The sequence below is a fragment of the Ambystoma mexicanum genome, chromosome 1p, assembly GCF_040938575.1.
Source record: "Ambystoma mexicanum isolate Mex_15411 chromosome 1p, UKY_AmexF1_1, whole genome shotgun sequence".
NCBI classification, from domain to species: Eukaryota; Metazoa; Chordata; class Amphibia; order Caudata; family Ambystomatidae; genus Ambystoma; species Ambystoma mexicanum.
The window spans coordinates 1,069,413,948-1,069,435,607 of NC_090921.1; the positions used below are offsets into that span (position 1 = coordinate 1,069,413,948).

Sequence of the window (21,660 nt, forward strand, 5' to 3'; positions counted from 1 at the left end):
TATTAAGAGAGGGGGACATTGAAGGCGAGCCTATTCTTCCTTCCGAAGGCGGTCTTGGATTTTCATCTCTCAAAATATCCATCTTCCAGTGTTTTTTCCTCTGCTTCTCACTTCCATGTGAGAGAAGCAATTCCATTCTCTGTTCTCCTTGCAGGCTGTTAGCTACTACACCTCTCGGACAAGGGATTTCAGGAAAGATGACACGCTTTTTGTGGGTTCTGTTGGTGCCCATGCTGCCGGGATTGTGACCAAGCTGTCCCTGTCAAGGTGGCTCATCTCTCGGAATGCTATGATCTGGCTAGTAAAGTTGTGTTAGAGGGTCTCAGAGCTCATTCAACCAGAGGACTGGTGGCCAACTCTGCCTTGAATAGAGGAGTTCCCGGTTCTGGACATTTGCCAGGAAGCCACATGGGCCTAGCTGCACATGTTTGCCAAACATTACTGCTTGGATTCCCAATCGGCTCAGGGTGTACTTTTTGTTAGAGCAGTCCTCCAGAGCTTTCTGCTATTGGTGGTGTCCTTGCTATCCTCCCCCTTCCAGATCTATTTACTCCTATGGGAGCCTATCACAGTTGAGGAATCCGTGAGACGAAGACATCCGTTAGTAGAACAAATTACGTAACTCTCAATGTTCTTTCTGATGGATGTTCCTCCCACTGATTCCTCATTGCCACACAACCTGCCCGTCTTGGCGGATACCTAGTACATGTTTTGGTTGCACAGTCCCTCATTGTTAGAGTGCTAGGGAGAAAAGGTGGAATTAAGTTCACGTGGAGCGGTGCCTTGTTCACATAGAGGCATCAAGCGGAGCTGACACAAAACCACACTGCGCCCCCCTGGTGGCAGACATGTTTCCAAATAGCTTCAATGGGGATATAATATCAGATGAGGAATCCATGGGAGGAATATCCATCTGAAGACACACTACTGAGAGGTAAGTAATTTGTACGGACTGCATCATCCGGAGAACTCTGGTCAGGGCTCACCCTCTACCTATTCTGCGTTCAGCCGTCGTTGTTTCTAAGAATTTTGGGAGTGAGTTGGCATAGAAACTAAAAAGGTGAAACCACAGCAAACCCCTGCCACGCAACCTTTTCCATCCCCAATTCCTCTCTCTCTTAACCATTCCTACTGTAAAATACCCTTGCAATACTATTTAGGTGAAAACTCACAATAACATTTAGAAGATCCTGAGGGATAGCCAATTATCTCACAGAAATCCATAGCTGCTTAATTTCTACATTATCAAATGAGGCCATCCAATGCATGAAGGCTGTGTAGATCTGTGAATTCAGTCCTGTGATATACTTGGACAAAATTAGTTGGAGGTTCAAACATTAATGTACTGTTCCAAGTCCTCTCCTAAAGCCAAGTTAGATGTCATTCAGAATATTATCTTTATCGATCCATTCACTTAATCTGGCATCCGTTACTCTTCCAAACAGTTTTGCAGTACCATAGAAGCAGGGTGATCAGTCTCCAGGTTTAAGGAAGGGCTCAGTTTCCCTTTTCTTAAACAAAAGAACAATCAGCCTGGTTTTCCAAAACTCAAATTCACCTACACCAGCAAAAATATGGAAAGTATGCTGCCAATAATTCAGGGTCACACTTATAAATGTCAACCGGTACACCATCATAACCAATACATACCCAGTGTTGAGTAGTTGAAGAACCATTCACCTCCTACCAGCTAATGGGCACCATATCAAACCCTATCATTCCCCTACTTTCTAGGCTATTGGTGCTAGAGCCACAGGAACTGAGTAGTGTTTCTTGAAGAAATCCACTAATTCGTGATACACTGTTCTAATGGATGGTGTCCTCCCGCAGATTCCCCATCTTCGATATATTCTTCTTGCTTTAGCAGGTCTCAGAAAACATCTCGACAGGAGAGGATCTTGTGCAGCATTGGGGTCGAGGTCCCACTGCACACTTACACCTCGAGGCTGGTAATGACACCAGCATCGATATAGGTAGTTTGCATCATTGCCCGATGGCCACGGGTCCTCTGCATGCTTCTCTGAAAATTCACTTCACACACTTCAATTTTTTCGGATGCATTTATAAAATCTCCACTTTCTTTCGAGAATGTCAGCTCCATCCGGATTCAAAAGATATGAGGATTGCCATGCTAAAATGTCACTCATGGACCATCACAGAAAAGTGAATAACTGTGGCTCGTGTCAATCGATGACTTCAAAGGTATTGAAAGAGAGACTATCCAAATTGGCTCTTGAATGATTGACATCTAAACTGCCAAGCTCTTCCCCTTCGAAACTCAAATCATTTTAGGGAAGACGCTCTGTGGGGATTGAAAAATTCCTGTGGAGACCCACAAACCGGGCCAAAAACACAAAAAAGGTGTCCTAGATCGGCATCAACCGCTGCAGCTCATTTGGCCTCACTCAGTTCTGCATCCATCTCGGTTCTTTATCCACCTCAAGGGGCCTGTTAGGGAGAATTCTAATTTCTGTGATTATGCACTTGAACCTTAGAGACCCTCAGCTCTTTTGCTCGACTTTAGGACTTTTTAATTTTAACCCTGGAGTGAGTAGCCCTTTTTCTCACTCACGTGTTTTGATCTGATTTGGATTTTATATTTCCTTTGTTTTTGGAGTCTGACAAACTCCATAGGCATCTACTTTTTGTATGGTGACACACAGCACCTTCGGTTTAAATACCTTTTCTTGGGTGAACTACAGTTCCCAAGAATGGTAATGTGAAATTGACTTTACTTACATTTACTCTTGGTAGGTCCAGCACACCCCATCCTTTGTGGAGTGCTGGGGGGAGGGGGTTACTTAGTAGCCCCTTTTCCTACCTACACGTGTCAAAAAAAAATGTTACCCTCACGACTTTAAATGGCTGGTGGCTGTGGTTTAATGTTTCTACCATTGTGCTTTTCTAATGCAGGCTGAATCCTCCGCTGCTGTGTAGCACCCTAGGGTGACCATTTCCTCAAAATGGCCGCGGTCTTCTTTTTTTTCCATTTCTTGTTTGTGAGGTCTTTCTTTGGTTTTACTCTGCGCACCCAATCAGGTTTAAGCCCCTTGTTCATTTTGCCTTTGGCGGACTTCAGTGCTGAAACCCACTTCTGGCTCCAGTATGTCTGGAAGGGCAGGAAGTCGGGGAGGTGCCCAAAACTCACCTGTCCTTTGTCTCCTTGGTTACTTGAATGCACCCAGTCCTGATTGACTGGCTGCTGCTGTCTGAGTGACAGTTAGTCTGTGCATGAATGGGAGAAACCTGCATAAGAGGCGAGGCTTCTTGAGCTGAAGACCGAGTCGACCACTGGAAGAAACATCCGACGAAGGAATCGTGAAGAGAAGCTTGCTTCATCCTCCTGGACGGTAGAACTGCCCGGTGAAGCCCTGCTACTGCGCTGAAACTGCTTTTCCTAATCACCAAGAGAAGCTCTGGAAGGGACGACTTCCTGTGGGGTAGTGGGACCAACTAACCCCAAGACTAACTTTGCTGGAAGACCTTCCCCAACTGGCTGTACTTCCTTGCAGCTGCTGGAACTGAGTGCCAGGGGTCGAGACATCCGTAGTGGAGTGCAACGTTTGTAAGCCAGCCAAAGCTCCAGGAAGAGCCTGAGGACCCTCCCGAAGCTGGACGACCCAAGTATGAGTCAACCTCACCCGAGGGCTGGACTCAAGGAGTGAAGGAAGCCCAACCGGTATCCAAGAACTGCGGTGGTGCTACTGACTGAGTGCTGAAAAGAGCTCGTAGCTGCCACCAACCTCCACACTGCTGCGCAGGAGTCCTCCAGACATCCTTTCTCTTGTCCCCACGACTGAGGCCCAGTTACACAGGATCTGCAACACTGCAAACAAGACAGAAGACAGCTGGATCCTCTTCTAACCTAAGGTACTGTTCTGACTGAGGTACTTACCTCTTGGTCTGTAGCTTGCTTTTCTCAGTTGAGACTTGCAGTAGCTGCTTTCCAGAGTGGGTTCTAACTCTAACTTTCAGAAGTGTAACAGCTTGTGGCCCAACAGGGATTTTCTACAACAAACTCTCTACTTTGTGCTAGACTTTTTGCTATCTATGACGTGCCTCAGCTCAATAGACTTTGTTCCAAATTGACTTTGGCTGTCCTGGCTCCCTGCAGAATCGTCTAACCCATTGACTTTGATTCTTACTGTCCCTCATAGGTGATAACATTGGTTTTTAACTAATATTGCTGGGAAAGGTGTTTATCTAGACTTCATTGGGAGATTTGAAAGTGCATAACAAGGTTATGAGATTAACCTTTTTTCCTTCCATTAACCTTGCCTTTTTGCCAACCACAGAATTTTACCAAGTACAAAAGTGATATATAAATGCCAATACAGTCCTAGTTAGTGAAGTAACCTCACGGTGTAGAAAGTGTGTATGAAGCATCTCTAAAGAGTATCTACTTGCTTTGACTTGATTCTGAGACGTAATTTGAAGTGTATTTTTATTGTTGCACATTGTCCTTTTCAAAGAATGCTTATTTAAAAATGACAGTTAAATAAGTAATTATTTTACAAGAAAGCCTTGAGTGTTAGTGGTATTTGGATACTTGTATTTGTGGATTTTGATGCTACAGCTCACATGTACCCCTCTTGAGAAGTCTGGCTGCTCAGTCACACTACCAACTTGTGTAGTACAGACTTATACCAATAGGTGGGTTGCCTAATACCAAGAGGACAGGACTGGTGCAGTCTTGCACAGGGTTACTGCATCAATTCTTGCCTAATGTTGAACACAGATCCAAACTCAATGTCGAGGTATGTCCCACAAGCTTGGACTGATTTCACGCAAACTACATTCAATAGCGACTGAGAACAAAATACCCTTCGGGTCCGAACATTTTATTACCTGGAACACTCCAGAGGAGTTTATCTCAGAGGAAACAATTATGGCGGAGCTAGGCTCTGATCTATGGCACCAGTAGACTCAACGCATCCAAGAGGTCAACTTAACATTATGCCCATCCAAATGCTTCCTATGAGGTTATGGCCAGGGTGTCCGAAGCCTTGGGATAGGATCCTTCATTTAGAAATCTAACAGAATATGATTCAATAGACATTTTGGACAGGGTCCTCCAAATGAACCAGTACTTCTATTCCCTGCAGCGCTCAGAGATCCACTTTTTTTAAGAACAAGTCTGAATTACTAATACCCATGGCCTCCAAGAGACTCCTCCATCGTTCTTCCTTCAAGACCAGCCTTCTATTACTCAGCACTTTCATATACTCCAATCTTGCCAAATAAATCTTCTCTCGATCCCCAGGTGTTTAATTACTTTTAACAATCCTTGTTTCTTTATTCTACAGTTGTTGTCCACGCACAACTTTGTAATTTTCACTCTGCTGGCTCCTGATTTTGTCAATAGTTCCTCAGAGACCCATAATTTCCTCAAAAGCTTTGACCCCTTTGCACTTGCACTAATGATATCTTCTGAACACGATCTTATTAAATCCTTGCCTCTTGTTACAGGCTTGTCATATACAATCCAATGCATTCCGGCAGAGGATTCTGTTCTTTTGACGTTGTCAAGATGCAAACAAATGTTTGGCCCACCCTTAGTTGCAGTTCCGCAGTTATATTGCTAACTGATAATAAGGGGATGAAAGTCACCTTGGTGTCAACATATCATCTCAAACCCACCAATAATAATCCATTTCTCATTTGGAAAGAGGATGTTATTCAATTAAGTTGGACGCACTAACATTCTCATAAGTCATTCTAAGGGGATTTTCAGACTCCATGCAGCCATTAACTGCTCTAAACCATAGTGTGACAAAAGTGCACATGTAGGGAAACTGGTAGGACATGCACTTTGCATACACATCTGTCTCATCCAGGTGTTCGCTATTTATTCATCTTTTATGTATTCTAGATATTTTCCGTCACCCATCTTGAGTTAAAATTACCATCCCTCCTATGCACAAAACGTATTGGTTCCATAATTAATAGCTAATTCACTTTTTTTCCTTGTAATATTTACTGTTGTAAAAAATAGAGCTATCTTTATTATTTGCAAGCTTGTTTACTTAGTTGCAGTTCGCACAAAATAGCACATCTTTAACACAAGCACCACATGTTCTTCTCCCTGACAGGGTAATTATCATTACTCGCCTGCGAGTGCCTGAAGCTGGGTAACACTCACTCTCTACAAACGCACATTCTAAACTTGAACTTCTTGAATTAAAAAAAGACCTAATTTATTTTCTTTTCCACACTAGGCATATTGTACGGGTGGTAGACACGTGCATTCAAATGCAGTAACCTTTCCTTTGCAGTCGTGCATCCAACACAGTTTGAATCTGCTAAACGCCTCTGCTACCATGCGTATGTCCCGTCATTAGGGATAACGTTTTCCCCATCTGTCAAACGTAGTGCTGAAAGATGTGTTGCAGTAGTCTTGTTGTTTCCTTGTTATGGAAGTTTACTCATTTGTCATAACAGCACTTAATGGATGATCCGATGGGGTCAGGTATTTTGCCTCTGAGTCTAACAACTCTCTCCATCTTTAGATGCACATGTGCTGCTACTGGAGGATCTTTTAGTGCTGTTGCAGAAACAGGATGAAAAGCTTGTTTTGAAGTGTCACAGTAAAACCACCCTTGGTGCATCAGACATTCGTCAGACCTTCAGTCCTGTGATAAAACTCAACTCTGTGCTGGTCCGTGCCGTGGCGACTGGTAAGTTGTTACTCAAAAATCTGGTCTTCCAATTGACTGCTTTATAACAGACACTCAAATGGTAAAGACCACAAACATTTGAGTTTTGCTTACGCCGTTTCCTAGCTCCATATGTATTTGATATATAAATGTTCTTTTCAGTGTTACTTCTGCTCCTGATAAAATCGCCCGTATTCAGACATATGGCACCATATTTACACACCACTAGGTTTTCTGGTGTGCACTGTTTTTTTTTCCAATGCAATCACATTACCGCAGTTGTTAGGATTTCCATCTTCTAAGGCGCAGTTTTCTACATAGCAGTAGGATGTGTGGCTGTGACTAGCTCCATGCCTTGGACTAGGTAGAAATCATATGTTCTAAATTGAAATTGGCTTTCATTAAAACAGCAGTTAAGGAGTTCTCCATAGGAATGATAACAGAGATGTGGGGGTGGGATTGACCGTTGGGTGGAGGGACTTAAGAGTAACAATATTGTGCTGTTTCCTCTCATTTTTTAGATGCACCTATCCAGTTGCCCTCTCCGAGGTGCCTACCAAAATGTCTTGGATTTCATTACACTATTGAAACTGCACTTACATGTCTTGTCCCCGATGAATGCATTGCTAATGTGGTGAAATGCAGAGTGCGCAATTGCAACAGGGTTTCTGAAACGTACTTTCTCCCACTTAGTGCGATATTTAATGGGCACATGGTTTATACACTTTTACCAGCCCCCAACGCATTTAACACTTTCTACTGTATCATTTGCTCCGAGTGCTCCCTAAGCCCTCAGGCAACATCTTTGTAATATTAAAATTTGATAGCAGATTCCTCCTACCCACAGAAACCTCAAATTGGAATCCTCTCAGAAATTCCCTCCAATCGGTCTTGCTTTGAAAACCTTTTCAGTCACAAGGGGATGCACTGCAACTCTGCATCTGCATCTGCGTCGCTGGCACCCCTAATTCCGGATGCAATATAAAAGGTTGTGTATTAATTAGCTGGCAGGGCCTCATGATCACTGTTACTTTTTCCACAAGTTCAGCACCCTAATTCTGCAACACACAACTGCTTTTATCAGTTTTCTACTTCCGTCATGTCTCCCCTGTAAGCACAGCGGGACATGTCCATATCACAACTCCTGTCATTTTATACATTGGGTGTCCTTAATGGAGTGCACCGCCAAGCTCTTTATCACTCTCCACAACAGCCGGAAGATACCCTCTAAAACCCAAGCTGCTTCTGAGCTTTGCTCTGTCAAGAAAGCCAAAGAACCAGAGCTATGTAGCCCCTGGCTGGAAAGCGAGTAAGAGGTCAAAAAGGTGCCATAGGAAATACCAATCTCCAAGTGACTGCTCTAAGCACCACTCTTCTTCGTCCTCAAGGAATCACCATTGCCACTCCAGGGAGTTGGATTTGGACAACAAGAAAGGACCACCGTCACTGGTACAAGTACATTTACCCACCTGCTCCTCTTCCCTGCAGCAGTGAGAGGAATTTTGGCAGAAAATATTTAACCTTTTCTCCAAAACCCCTGGTTCCGACCGGTGGTGGAGCAACGGTAGACTGTGCCTTCCCAGGCTGGCAGAGGCATCTCTCAGACTTGTCAACGGATGTCAGAGACCTCAGCCCAGGTCCCTGTCATGGAAATTGCTCCCCACAGCTCTGCAATCTGGCGTGGTTGACCTGGCATCATATGATTGAGTTCAGCCTTTGGCATCTCTTGGCACTGGCTCCTCTGAAGAGGTGCAGGAGAGCCTAAGGGCTGCTAAGATTTTCCGGTTGGTGCTCATGTCCATGTTTGAACATATCATTGAAAGAGGATGACCCCATCCCTTGTGGGTTCAATTGCATGGGGGAATGGCAACTTGCACAACTCCCAGAGGAAATGTATGGTCACGATGAAGGTTTGGCTGATATGCTTGCTGATGTGTGGGATGCCAGCAACCGGGATACCTCTCCTGAACCAGATATCATCCAGGTTTTTACCTATGGAATATTCAATGGGTCTTTGAAGAAGACCATATCTAGGGTGGTTGAGTTTTTCGGGCTCCCTCAATTATAAAGTTGCAATATAAACTGATATCTTGAAGCAAGACCCTCTTAAGAAAATACTCTTTCCGCCTAGACCAGGAGACTGGCTATGGGGCAATTCCTTCAACTTGGGAACAAGATCTGGCCCTTAGAATCTGGGGAAGTCTGTAAGTAAGCGTGATATAAATAAATACTTAAATATTCTGTATTTTAATGCTGCTGTTGCCATTTATCCACCTCAGATCCTTCAGAGCTGGATTTTCGCCGTCTGGTGGTTCAGGCGCCATGATGTGGATAAAGGCAGATACCATTTCCACCTTGCCACTGGACAGGGAGAGGAAGAAACTGGATACCCTTAGGAACAAGGTTTTGACCCCGAGCGGCCTTGTGTTAAGGGATGTTAGCCCCTCTTGTATCACAGCTAGGTACTCGCACACTTTGTGTGATGTGGTGTTGGAGGCAGATGACACCCTGCAATCTGAATGGAAACTGGGCTAATCAATTTGGTAATTGTTAGCAAAGATTTTTGTTTTGCTGCTTTCCCTCATAAGTCAGTATGGCTATCAGTGCAGGAGAACTCTGTTTTCCTTTGTGAAAGTCTGTTTAGTATACACCGCACTGTTCTCCTTACGCTGAGGTATGCTGGGTGTACTTTGTTTCCCTATATCTTTTGTTTCTGGTAACTTTGTGGTTAATTGCATGGTGTGTACAAGAATGGCTGGTGCAAGCAGACTTTTTTCTACTGCGTTTCTTTTTATTCTCATGTGTGCTTTTCTGCTTAGTTCCTTTTAGAGTACCATACATTAGAAAATTGCTGTGCCACAAGTTTTTCAACTGTGCTTTGGCCATGTTGTATTTTGGCCTTCTTCCTTCCCTCTCAGGGCTGGATTTGCCATATACGGGAATGCCTTTCAAGGGGAAAGCTTCAGCTTTCCAAGGTAAAGCAGTAGCGTGTTTGCGTTCGAATGCGGGGCTGGGGCTATTTGGTCGCAGTCTGCTTCCATACCAAAGTGTCTGTAGCAGGGCAGATGTAGAGGCTGGAGGCTCTCCGTGATTGAAAAGCCTCTGGCAGTTTGAATGGTGCAGAGCCTTACCGTTGGTGTTCTGAGGGGCAACTCCAGCATGAATCCTGGATAAAAGTAGGATTTCTTCAGGTATTCACAAGATCGTTGTTCAAGCAAAGACCCCTACGAAGAGGAGCATCCTGCTGAAGAACCAGAATTAAGTATTACAGCCAGCCAGCATTGTCTTTATTACCCATACTGGCGAACCCTGGTCCTTTGCTGACATGGATGTGGACTAGGACCAAACAGTTCCAGCCCCCACCTCTGGCCACAAAAGCACAGAGCTTCTTTGACCGAGAAAGCAGAGGGCTTACCAGGGAAAGGGGTTACCATATATGGCATATCTGGTCCTGAGAAGCAGGCCAAAATACCAGATGGACAAAAGATAGGAAAATCTCATGGCACAGCCTTATGTGGTACTCTAAAAGACAATAGGCAAAGAAAAGTGCATCTGCGAATAAAGAGAAACATGGTAGGAAGATATCCGCTGTCACCAGCCCGCCGTGGACACCACCTTGCAAGTAGCAAACAAAATAATTACCTCTCTGTAATTTTCTTTGTGATGGAGGATTCTTCCCATGGATTCCTCTTCTTTGATTTATCCATCTCCCAGCAGAGCTGCTCTTCAGAAACTTTTCCACCTCCTGGTGGTGCAGCGTGGCTCTGCGTCTGCTCCCCGCAATGCCTTTACATGCCCCTGGCCAGACATGACATCTGAGCCTGTATATACAGAGGCACTGCACCCCATGACCTTAGTCCATCCTTTTCCCCCTAGCACTGTATTGCTGAGGGACAGGAGAACCTAGATGTATTAGCTATCCGCCAAGAGGGGCAGCTAAGAAGGGCGACAAGGAATTGGTGGGAGGAATGGAGGAATATCCATCTGAAAGAACATTACCAAGAGCTAAGTAATTGGTTCTTCTAATGGATTCCTTCCGCTCATGGATTCCTCATCTTTGATAGACTCCCATAGCAATATGTAGATCTGAAAGAGGGAGGATAGCAAGGACCCTGCCAAAATCAGGGAAACTCTGAAGGACAGCCTTGCCAAAATGAGCGTCCTGACCAGACATAGTTCAAGCTGTAATGTTTATCCAACATGTGCAAAGAAACCCACGTAGCTGTTGGCAAATTTCCAGAACAGGGACTTCACAATGCATAGCCAATGTAGCGGACAGTCTTCTGGTGGTGTTCTCTGGCACTGTCAGGCACCTCCTTACTAGCCAGAACATAGCATTCCTAGGTACAGAGAATGATCCACCTTGAGTCTGTTTTGTCACAGCCCTGCAAGCACGGGCACCAGTATAACCAATGAAAAGCTAGTCATATTTGCTGGCCTCTCTGAGTGACGTAGTAACTATGGACCCACACCGGGTCCAGCTGATGGAATCGCTCCTCTGCCTTAGAAAGATGAGATGGAGGAAAAAGGACAGGAAGATGGATCAGAGACCACATTCAGTAGGAAAGAAGGTTTCACTCTTAACGTCACCTTCTCCTTGGAGGAAACCAAGCAGGGAGATTTAACTGACAATTCATGGAGCTCACCCACTCCTCTAGTGGATAGGGATGGCTGTTGGGAAAGATTTCTCTTTTTACAACTTTCCCTTCATATTTTCCTATGGAACCTCATTCCGTTTTTATCCTGTTCTGACTTTTTGAAGGGAAGTAAAGCCTTCAGCTTCACTTCCCTTGCCTTTTGCTTATAGGTTATGGGGAAACTTATCAGTCCTTCAGACTATCAGTAATGGGAAACTGTGTTTCCCTTTAAAATTCTTGTACTTTTTAACATTGTAGATATATTTGTACCTTTTTTGCACTTTTTTTGCTATTCACATTCACTGCGTATGCGTACTAAACATTGCTATTGCCCTAAAATGGGCGTGCCACGAGATCTTCGCTTGGTCTTGTAACGTTCACCTGGTATCCACGGGAACGTCACTCAGCCTGTTCAGACCTCTTATGACCTCAAACCCTTCCCTGGAGTCTACTCGACTGGATACTGGGCCTTGTTTTCTTGGAAAGTGTGCTCTCCGTCCTGCTTTCAGCGCAAGGCGCGTTGATTGATGCAGGCTGGTTGCTGCCTAGTTACTTCACTGGCAAAAATCTGACAGGTAAGTATAATGAGTCTTCTCCAGCATGGGGTCTGGCATGGATTCACATGCTCATGAATATTCCCCGTCGTCAGGCTGGGAATCCTCGGTAAAGAAAAAACCAGTATCAGTTTCGTTTCTGATCTGTCTTTCGTAGTAATAACCAATCACTGGTCTCTGCGTCATACTGACCACAGCCAATGACTGCCCTCTACCTAAGCACCGCCTCTGGCAGCCATCTTCAGATTTTTACCGCACGTTCATGTGTTGGGATCCTCGTGCTATTGCTCTCGAGCGTTAGTGCTATTTTTTCACGTTTTTTCTCAAAAACTTCATTTTTTTCCGTCAAAAGAGCCTCAAGCTCCACCGACTCTCCATCCGATCAACGGGGACCCGTGTCGGATTCGTCTGCGCCCCTCAAGGGTGAAGATTTCGTCGAGCTACGCTTTTGGAGGACTCCAGAAGTTTCTCAGGCCCGGACATGGCCAGCTCGACGCCCGGAAAGCTGTTCAGGATCTGCCCTGGATGCCAGCTGCAGAACGTCTTTAAGGAGGACGAACACTCCTTTTGTCTCTACTGCTTACATGAGGACAAGACGCACGTGGAGAAGGACTGTGCGTTTTGCGGCAACATGTCGGAGCGGACCATGAAGGACCGCCATCAACGTCTCGCCAACTGGCTGGAAGGGAAGAGCCCGTCAGGCGAGAAGAAGAGGAAGAAATCCGAGCGGTCTTCTAAGACCTTTGAGGACGCCCCGGCGACGGGGGTCCAACACAAGGCCAAGCACCGCGAGTCCGCTGGCACCGGGAGCGCCGAACGGTCGGGCTCTACGGGCGCCAGGCAGGGCGCACCCTCCCCGGCACCTTCAGCCACGAGCCAACGCTCTGGGTCGGGTAAGAGGAAGGGCAAGCACCCGGCGAAGCTCCTGGAGAGGCCCCGGTCGAGCTCGAAGGCCCCATCGGAGGGGGAGCGAGGCAGTGTCCCCCCCCTCAAGGATAAGGCGGTGAGCGCACCTAAGGTGGTGAAGGCCTTAATCCATCCGGCCAAGCCCTCTATCGATACTGTCGCGGCGGCCCTGGCTCAGCCTGTGGAGGCTACACCAGTGGTGGCGACCTCGGGGCTCAGAGTCTCCCTGCCACCTCGGAGGGAGTCCTCTTTTGTGCCCATCGATAGGACCCCCGTGAAATCCCCAGCGGGGAAGAAAAAGGGGGGGCAGGGCATCGTCGTAGATTCGGCCTCAACCTCGGAGGAGGAGCTGATTGAGGTCTTAAGCCACGGCCTTGGCGTGGAAGAAGACCGGCCCGTCGGGATGGATCCCGACGCAGGCGACGACGACATCGTCGAGGGTGCCGACGGGGCCCCTGATCGCCCGTCGGATTCCCCTCTGCCAGCGCCGCAAGACAACTCGGCGGCCATTTTGTTGGCTATACAGTCCTTATGTTCAGAGATAAGGACGAGACTACCGTTGCCGACGGAGGAACCTCTCCCGTCGGGGGATCCGGGACCTTCTGGTGTTCCCCCGCCCAAGAAAAGAAGGATTCACCCTCCACCTCCTTTTCAGCCGTCGCGCCCCGTCCAGCCCTCCTCCCCGTCCACCCGAGGGGATGATACGGGGACTGACACGGCAGCGACGGGTACGGACGACGAGGTATACGACGAGGATCTACCGTCGTCACCTCCCACCAGGGCTTCTCCGCCCGACGAGATTGGATCGTTCCACTCCATGATCGCCAGGGCATCCGAGCTTTTCCAACTCCGCCCTGAGGAGAAGAAAAAGGAAGGATTCCTTTATCAATGGCGCGAGGCCAAGAGGAAGACTGTCCTCGCGGTGCCTCTACTGGACGACATTTGGGATGAGGGCCTCGCCCTCCTAAAGAACCCTTCCACGACGCCAGCTAGAAGAGACCGGTACGAGAAGAAGTACCGGGTCCCGGACGCGGCCCCCCTGTGCCTCCGGGCGCAGCCTACCCCGGACTCCGTCGTCTCTGCGGCGGCCAGGAAGAAAGCGGGGGGGGGTGCGGCCTCCACATCGACTTCCCCACCGGACGGCGAGGGAAAGAAATTGGACGCTATGGGACGCAGGGTCATCTCGTCTGCAGCGACGACGATTAAAGCGGCCAACGCCTTGGCTATCGTGGCCCGCTACGACAGGGAGCTATGGTACAAACTGGCTCCCCTGCTGGACTTCCTACCGGACGACAAGAGGGCGGATGCCTTGGAGATCCTACAGGAAGGTGAGGTGGCGTCGGACCACGCCATCACTATTGCGACGGACATCGCCGACACTGGGTTTCGCCAGTTGGGCAACGGCGTGTGCCTTAGGCGGCATGGATGGCTCAAGGCTACGGACTTCCGTCAAGACGTACAGACCAGAGTCCTGGACATGCCGTTCGATGGGAACAACCTGTTTGGGAAAACAGTGGACGATTCCCTTCAGGCCATTAAAGCGGACACTGAGACGGCCCGGGCCCTTGGGGTTCTGCAGCAACGACGGACGCCCTTTCGGAGCAGCGGAGGCAAGGGCGCCTCCAAAGGTTCCGGCGGCGGTTTCTCCACCTACCGTCAAGCGGCCCGCTCGTCGTCTCAGGAGGCCTACAGAGGACGAGGCAAGTCTGGCGGACCCCGCCGTCGTCGCCAAGGAGGTCAAGGCGGCAAAGCCTCGTCGAAACAGGATTGAACCGGCCGTGGGGTCGGGCCCCCACCGAAGCACCCCGGTGGGAGGCCGGCTGGCGAGCTTCGTCAGCGTGTGGGAGTCCATCTCCACCGACCGTTGGGTGCTGGACGCCTTAGCCCGGGGCCACGCGCTCGAGTTTCAAAGAAGGTGCCCGCGCGTCCCCCCCGTGGCCAGGAAAGAGCTTCACGTCCCTCAGCTTCTCCTGGAGGTAAAGGCGATGCTCAGGAAGGGCGCCATCGAACTCGTCCCAAAGAGGCTTCGGGGCTCCGGAGTTTACTCGAGATACTTCCTCGTGAAGAAGAAGACGGGAGGATGGCGCCCCATCCTAGACCTGCGACGTCTGAACAAGTTCATCAAGGCGCAGAAGTTCCGGATGGTCACACTCCAGCACGTCCTGGGTCAGCTGGAGGAAGGAGACTTCCTGTCGTCGTTGGATTTGGAGGATGCATACTTCCATATTCCCATCCTAAAAGGGGCACCGAAAATTCCTCAGGTTGTGGTCCAAGGGCGTCACTACCAGTTCAAAGCCCTCCCCTTCGGACTAGGGTCGGCACCCAGGGTATTCACCAAGTGCCTTGCACCGGTGGCGGCGCAGCTGCGCCGCAAGGGGATCCACGTCTACCCCTACCTGGACGACTGGCTCATCCGAGCCAAGACGAAGGAGCTCGCCGTGGAGCACACGGCAAGGACCGTCCAACTTCTCACGGACCTGGGATTCTCCGTGAACTACGCCAAGTCCCACCTGGTACCCGCGCAAAATGCACTGTTTCTGGGAGCGAAGCTCGACACAGTGTCCCTTCTGGCCTTCCCGTCGGAGGAAAGGACCAGGTCCATCCTGGGCAAGGTACAGCGGATGTTGGTTTCCGACGCGGCCAAGGTGAGGTCCATCAAGTCCCTCCTCGGAATGATGTCTTCCTGCATCTACCTCATTCCCATGTGCAGGCTCCAGATGCGCCCGTTGCAGGAGTTCCTGGACGCGCGCTGGATCCAAACGACGGGCAGCTTCGAGGAGAGGATCACACTCGACGAGAGTTTCCGCCGAGCGGTCCGGTGGTGGGGCAACCGCGCGCATCTGACGGCGGGCATGGACTTCCAGACCCCAGACCACCAGGAGACAGTGACCACGGATGCCTCCATGGAAGGGTGGGGAGCGCACACTGAAAATCTGCACGCGAGAGGCCTTTGGCTCCCGACGGAGAAGTCCCTCCATATCAACGTCCTGGAGCTCCGTGCAGTGTTCTGGGCCCTCAGGTCCTTCCTTCCGTCCCTCAAGGGCAAGGTGGTGAGGATCTTCACCGACAACACCACCACAATGTTTTACATCAGGAAACAGGGCGGAACCAGGTCCCCAGCGCTGTCCAAGGAGGCGCAGGACCTGTGGCATTGGGCCGTCGCCCAAAGGATGTTTCTGGTGCCGTTTCATCTGGCAGGGATAAAAAACACCATCGCCGACTCACTCAGCAGGGAGCTGCGCTCGTGCCACGAGTGGGAACTACGGCAGGATCTAGTGGATCGCCTCTTCCGACGGTGGGGCACACCCCAGATCGACCTGTTCGCGACGGCGACGAACTCCAAGTGCCGGAGGTTCGCCAGCAGGTTTCCCCAGGCGAGGAGCATGGGCGATGCTTTCTCGTTCCCCTGGGAGGGCCTGTTCCTCTACGCGTTCCCTCCTTTGCCACTGCTAATCCGGCTCGTCAACCAGCTCAAGAGGTCACGGTGCAGGATGATCCTCGTCGCACCTGCGTGGCCGAGGCAGATATGGTTCCCGGACCTTCTGGACTTGTCAGCGTCCCCGCCAATCAAGCTGCCGGTGGACGCGGATCTACTCTCCAGGGAAGGAGGCGCCATCCTCCACCACGACCCGAAATCGCTGAACTTGCAGGCCTGGCTCCTGCAGCGCTAGAGTTTGGAGGATATGACATACCGGCCGACTGCAGAGAGGTTCTTGCAAAGGCCAGGGCGTCTTCGACTCTTAAATGCTACGGACACAAATGGAAGAGGTTCTCTGTCTGGTGCCACGCACAGAAGATTAACCCTCTACGGATTACGGCTCCCCAGGTACTGCCGTACCTGCTGACGCTGGCCAAAGCTGGACTGGCACACGCGTCCATCAAGATTCATCTTGCTGCGATCTCCCGATACACAGAACCACGGGCCGGACGTCCTTGTGGTCTCATCGTCTGGTGAAAGAGTTCATGAAGGGACTGTTCAGATCGTTCCCGCCGGTGAAGGCTCCGGCCCCGGCGTGGGAGCTCAACGTGGTGCTGACCAAGCTCATGGGACCTCCGTTCGAGCCTCTGCACTCGGCCCCGTTGAAGTTTCTGTCGTGGAAAACAGCGTTTCTTGTGGCCATCACCTCCGCACGACGGGTGGGAGAGATCCAGGCCCTTTCATGCAAGGCCCCGTACTTGACTTTTCACGACACGAGGGTAGTGCTCAGGACGCACCCCTCCTTCATGCCCAAGGTACCGTTGGACTTCCATCTCAACGAGCCCTTGGTGTTGCCTGTGTTCTTCCCATCGCCTTCGTCGCCGGCTGAGAGGACTTTGCACTCGCTGGATGTAGCTAGAGCGCTGAAGTTCTACGTGGACCGCACGAAGGGTTTTCGGAAGACGTCACAACTCTTTGTGAACTTTGGACCTGTCAATCAGGGGAAGGCTCTCTCGAAGGCTTCCATCTCCAGATGGCTCTCCGGCTGTATCATGTGCTGTCACCGGTTGGCAAACCGACCGCTGCCTGGCCGTCCGAGAGCCCATTCCACCAGAGCGATCGCGGCTACCACGGCGTTCCTATCTGGTGTGCCCCTGCTGGACATATGCAGGGCTGCTACGTGGAGGTCGACGCACACCTTCACGAAATTCTACTGCGTCGACCGGGATTCCAGGGAGGAGTCCAGGGTCGGCCAAGCAGTGCTGCGCAACCTGTTCGCCTGAGGTGAGCCTGGTGAGGAGGTAAGATGCTTAATGTTGAGTTGATGTGATGCTTAATGTTGAGCCTTTGCCACCTCCCGTGGTTGTGCATGTGTGTACTGCTATGTATTCTTTATTCATGAGCATGTGAATCCATGCCAGACCCCATGCTGGAGAAGGAACAAGTTACTTACCTGTAACTGTTGTTCTCCAGCATGGGTCTGGCATGGATTCACATGCGAACCCTCCCGCCTACCCCTCTGCGGCTCTTCACTTGGTCATACTGCCACTTCACGTGCTTCCAAATCTGAAGATGGCTGCCAGAGGCGGTGCTTAGGTAGAGGGCAGTCATTGGCTGTGGTCAGTATGACGCAGAGACCAGTGATTGGTTATTACTACGAAAGACAGATCAGAAACGAAACTGATACTGGTTTTTTCTTTACCGAGGATTCCCAGCCTGACGACGGGGAATATTCATGAGCATGTGAATCCATGCCAGACCCATGCTGGAGAACAACAGTTACAGGTAAGTAACTTGTTCCTTCTCAGCCTGGGCGTGGCTTAAATAGTGAAAGAAAAGACCTTGGCTGTGAAGCCAGCGGTGCGGGCTGCACTCCGGTGTACCACTCACTAGTGGTTTAGTTTCAGTAAAAAATTCTTCAAAAGCGTGTAATAATGAAATTAATTTACGGTTATTTATTCTTGACTTGCTTATTACTGTCATAAGCTTAAATTCCTCTGAGGGAATTGAAATTCTGAGGCAGAAATGTCACTTTAAGGCCTATGCATTTCGGGTTGAAAACCCTTCCTCAGGGCCTGTGAACAAATGTGTTTATAAATGCCTACTGGTTAAATCTCTTTACTTAGATAATTGTAACAGTCAAAATAGAACGACTGTGATTTTCACAATTAAACAATAGAAAACCGTCAAGCGGAAACATCATTCACCAATCAAATGTAAGTGAAAGATACGCTAACATTACCAACATCAGCATATGATTAATGTTTGGATAGTTCGTCATCAAGAGTTTCATCAATTAAGATGGATCACGGAGGAATTGCAAGAGAAAATAATGAGAAACATATAAACACACTGTCAAAAAAAAAAAAAAAAAGCCTAAGTTCTAGTTACTGTTATATTCGGTGTAAAGGGGTATTCACTGACCTGCTGATCACATGTAAAAAACTCCATTGGAAAGTATCACAGTGCCAAAACATTAATCTGTGTCTGGTCTGAAAGTGTGAAAAGAACGTGTCATATGTATCTGTGATAGTGAAATGCAAGGGAAAAATAAATAAATTAAGCGGAAAAAGACAGAAACTTGCTAGGTATATTACCTGTATTGATTCAAACGTGCTAGCTGCTGACCGTAATTGCGGGTGGCGAGCAGAAAAAGACTTGTGTGTTGTCTCAAATGGCTGCACAGTGTAGCGTTGCCTAGGTAACAATGGTGCCTTTTACAAAATCACCGGTCTAAGAAGGCAAGTAACGGAGCTAATGTGCTAATGTTGACATGAATGTTCGAACATAGTATTAAAAAAGTAGCGCGGTAAAGACCATGTTAATTACCTGGATTGATGTAAATAATGCAAACGGCAAGCTGCCGTTCAAGTGGATGTGCACGGCGAGCTGTCGTTCAAATGGATGAGCACAACGCAGCTGAACTGAACGCGTGTCCGTTGTCTGCCTTGCCAAGCTTGAAAAGTTGTCTTGGAAATGATAATGAATAGAATGCCTACGTGTTTGAGCATGCGTGGTGATGTGTGTGCGTAAAACAGAACAGACATGTTTGAATGTAGTAAATGAACCGGGTTGTAAAAGAAAGAGCAGGTTATGGTTGTAAGTGTATGGCTTAGGTGAAATGTTGTAAGCAAATGAAATACAAAAAAAGGTGTATTAAAAAATAAACAAAATGAATGGATAGTTCATAAAAAGCAAAAAGTTAAAACAGAGAAAAGGTAATAATATAAGTAAGTAAAAAGATAACAAAAATAGAAGTGGTGACTAATAATCAGTCCAACCACTGTACAGATGATGGGTGTTAAAAAATAAATTAAACAAATAAGAAAATGCATGCAATTAAAAAAATTAAAATAAAAAAGCAAGTTTATAAGAAGCAACTTAAATCCAATTCTTCATTCATCCCTTCAGGGGTCAGAGACCCAATTTCCTCGATCCATATTGCTTCCCTTTGGGCTCTCAACTTCATGTCCATACTCTGGTCTTTGGTGGAAATGACTTCAAGAACTGTGAATCTTAATTGTGCCACCGTGTGTCCATTTTGATTGAAATGTCTTGCCACAGCTGACGTTTGGGTGTTTATTCTAATGCAAGATTTGTGTTCATTGATGCGTACACATATTTTGTGTGCGGTCTCCCCAACATAATGCATGGCACACGGACATTTAATTGCGTAAATCACATTTTCTGACAAACCTGTCTCGTGGTTTAATTTGATTTTTTTCTCATGTTCTTGGATGTGATAGGTATGGACCTTTGATGATATTGTTAGTTACCGCAACTCATACACGGATGTGTACCTGGAAATTTATCCACCGTTTTGTGTTTGGATTTTATGTTTCATGTATCAACCAGTAAATCTTGTAGATTTTTACTCTTTTGATATGCGAACACAGGTGGTTGCGCAAACAGTTCTCTAGTTCTTTGGCCGTTCTGTAGGATAGTCCATCTTTTTAGTACACTATCTCTGATTTGGCGACTCTGAATTGAATATTTAGTAACAAAGACTAATCCAGGTTGCAACCGTTCTTGTTTTTGGGTTAGTAGTTGAGTGCGGTCTTGTGCATCTGATTTGATCCTGGCTCTAATGAGATCATCATCATCAGGATAACCGCTTTCTTTCAGTTTCATCTGTAATTTATCCAATTCTAGATTGCATTCTGTTTGAGCACTCACAATTCTTTTAATACGCAGCATCTGTCCAAATGGTAGGTTGCGTAGAATGTTGGGTGGATGGAAACTCAATCTATGGAGAAGATTATTTCTGTCAGTGAGTTTTGAGTAAAGTTTTGTCGATATTCTCGAGCCTTCAATTGCTGTTTGTACATCCAAATAATGAATGTTTGGATTCCCTATCTCCATTGTGAATTGCAACCTGTTATCGATGTTGTTCAAATATGAAAGAAAATTGTTCAAAAAGTCTTGACTGCCTGAACATATTCCGAATATATCATCAATATACCTATACCATTTTTTTCAGATATGGACTCCATTGTGGATTGTTGATAATGTGTCTGGTTTCAAAGTCAAACATAAATGTATTTGCATAAGATGGTGCCGTAGTAGCTCCCATGGCAGTACCAGTCAATTGTTTATAATAAGTTTCTTTGTACTTAAAGCATGAATTTTCAGAGATACATTTCAAAAGGATCAGCAAAAATTCTAGATTCGCTCCTATGGGTCCTGCATCAAGTAGTAGCTTCTCAACTGCTCTTTGTCCCAAATCATGTGGGATACTTGTATAAAGGCTTGCCACGTCAATAGTAAATAGGATATCATCTGTCGTAAGCTCAATGTTCTCAAGGATTTGCAAAAAAATTGTAGTATCCTTGACATAAGTTGGAGTTTGCTGGATAAGAGGCTGTAAAAAATAATCAATGTAGGTTCCCAGAGGTTGGAAGATACTTTTGGTTGCGGCTACTATCGGTCTCCCAGGAGGATTATGATATGATATGATATGGTATTTGTAACGCGCCTATACACAAGTGTTTCAAGGCGCGACGAGGCAGGGAGGGAGGGAAACAAGGGGAAGACAGACAAACGATCCTACTAGGCCAGGTGTCATTCAGATCGCGCAAGTGCAGAGGTAAGGGGAAAAGGAGAAAGTGCAGGGGGAGGAGGTGGGGGGGAAGTGCAGTACAAGGTAAGTAGCGTAATTAAATAATAAATAAAAAGGGCCAGCTGGTGGCAAGTGCGAGGTAAGTGCAGAGCAAGTGCTGAGAAGTGCTGGGAAGGGGGGCTGTAGGGATACAGTGACAGTCCCACAGTGCAGGGGGAGCTAGGGAGGCAGTGCAAGTGGAGAGTGGCTGGGCCCTGGACCGAGGTCGCTGAGAGTGGCCCAGATGCAGGTTTAGTGCAGAATTCAGTGGGGAGTTAAGCAGGTTTAGCAGGGGAGAGGGAGAGAGAAGGCAGAAGCGAAGAGGAAGGTTTTGAGGTACTTCCAGAACCGGAGATGGTTCTCCTCAAGTTTCAGGGAGGCAGGAAGGCTG

At 47.8% G+C, this 21,660-nt stretch overlaps 1 protein-coding gene across 3 annotated transcripts in view; it reads left to right on the top strand.

The window, feature by feature from the left end:
* The window catches only part of ARHGEF11 (Rho guanine nucleotide exchange factor 11), a 1,841,770-nt gene that overhangs the window by 1,466,132 nt on the left and 353,978 nt on the right, over positions 1–21,660 (top strand). For all 3 annotated transcript variants that reach the window (XM_069604553.1, XM_069604546.1, XM_069604551.1), the window contains one exon: positions 6,510–6,677. In XM_069604553.1, the coding sequence (XP_069460654.1) occupies positions 6,510–6,677 (168 nt within the window). The remainder of the gene's footprint in view (positions 1–6,509; positions 6,678–21,660) is intronic.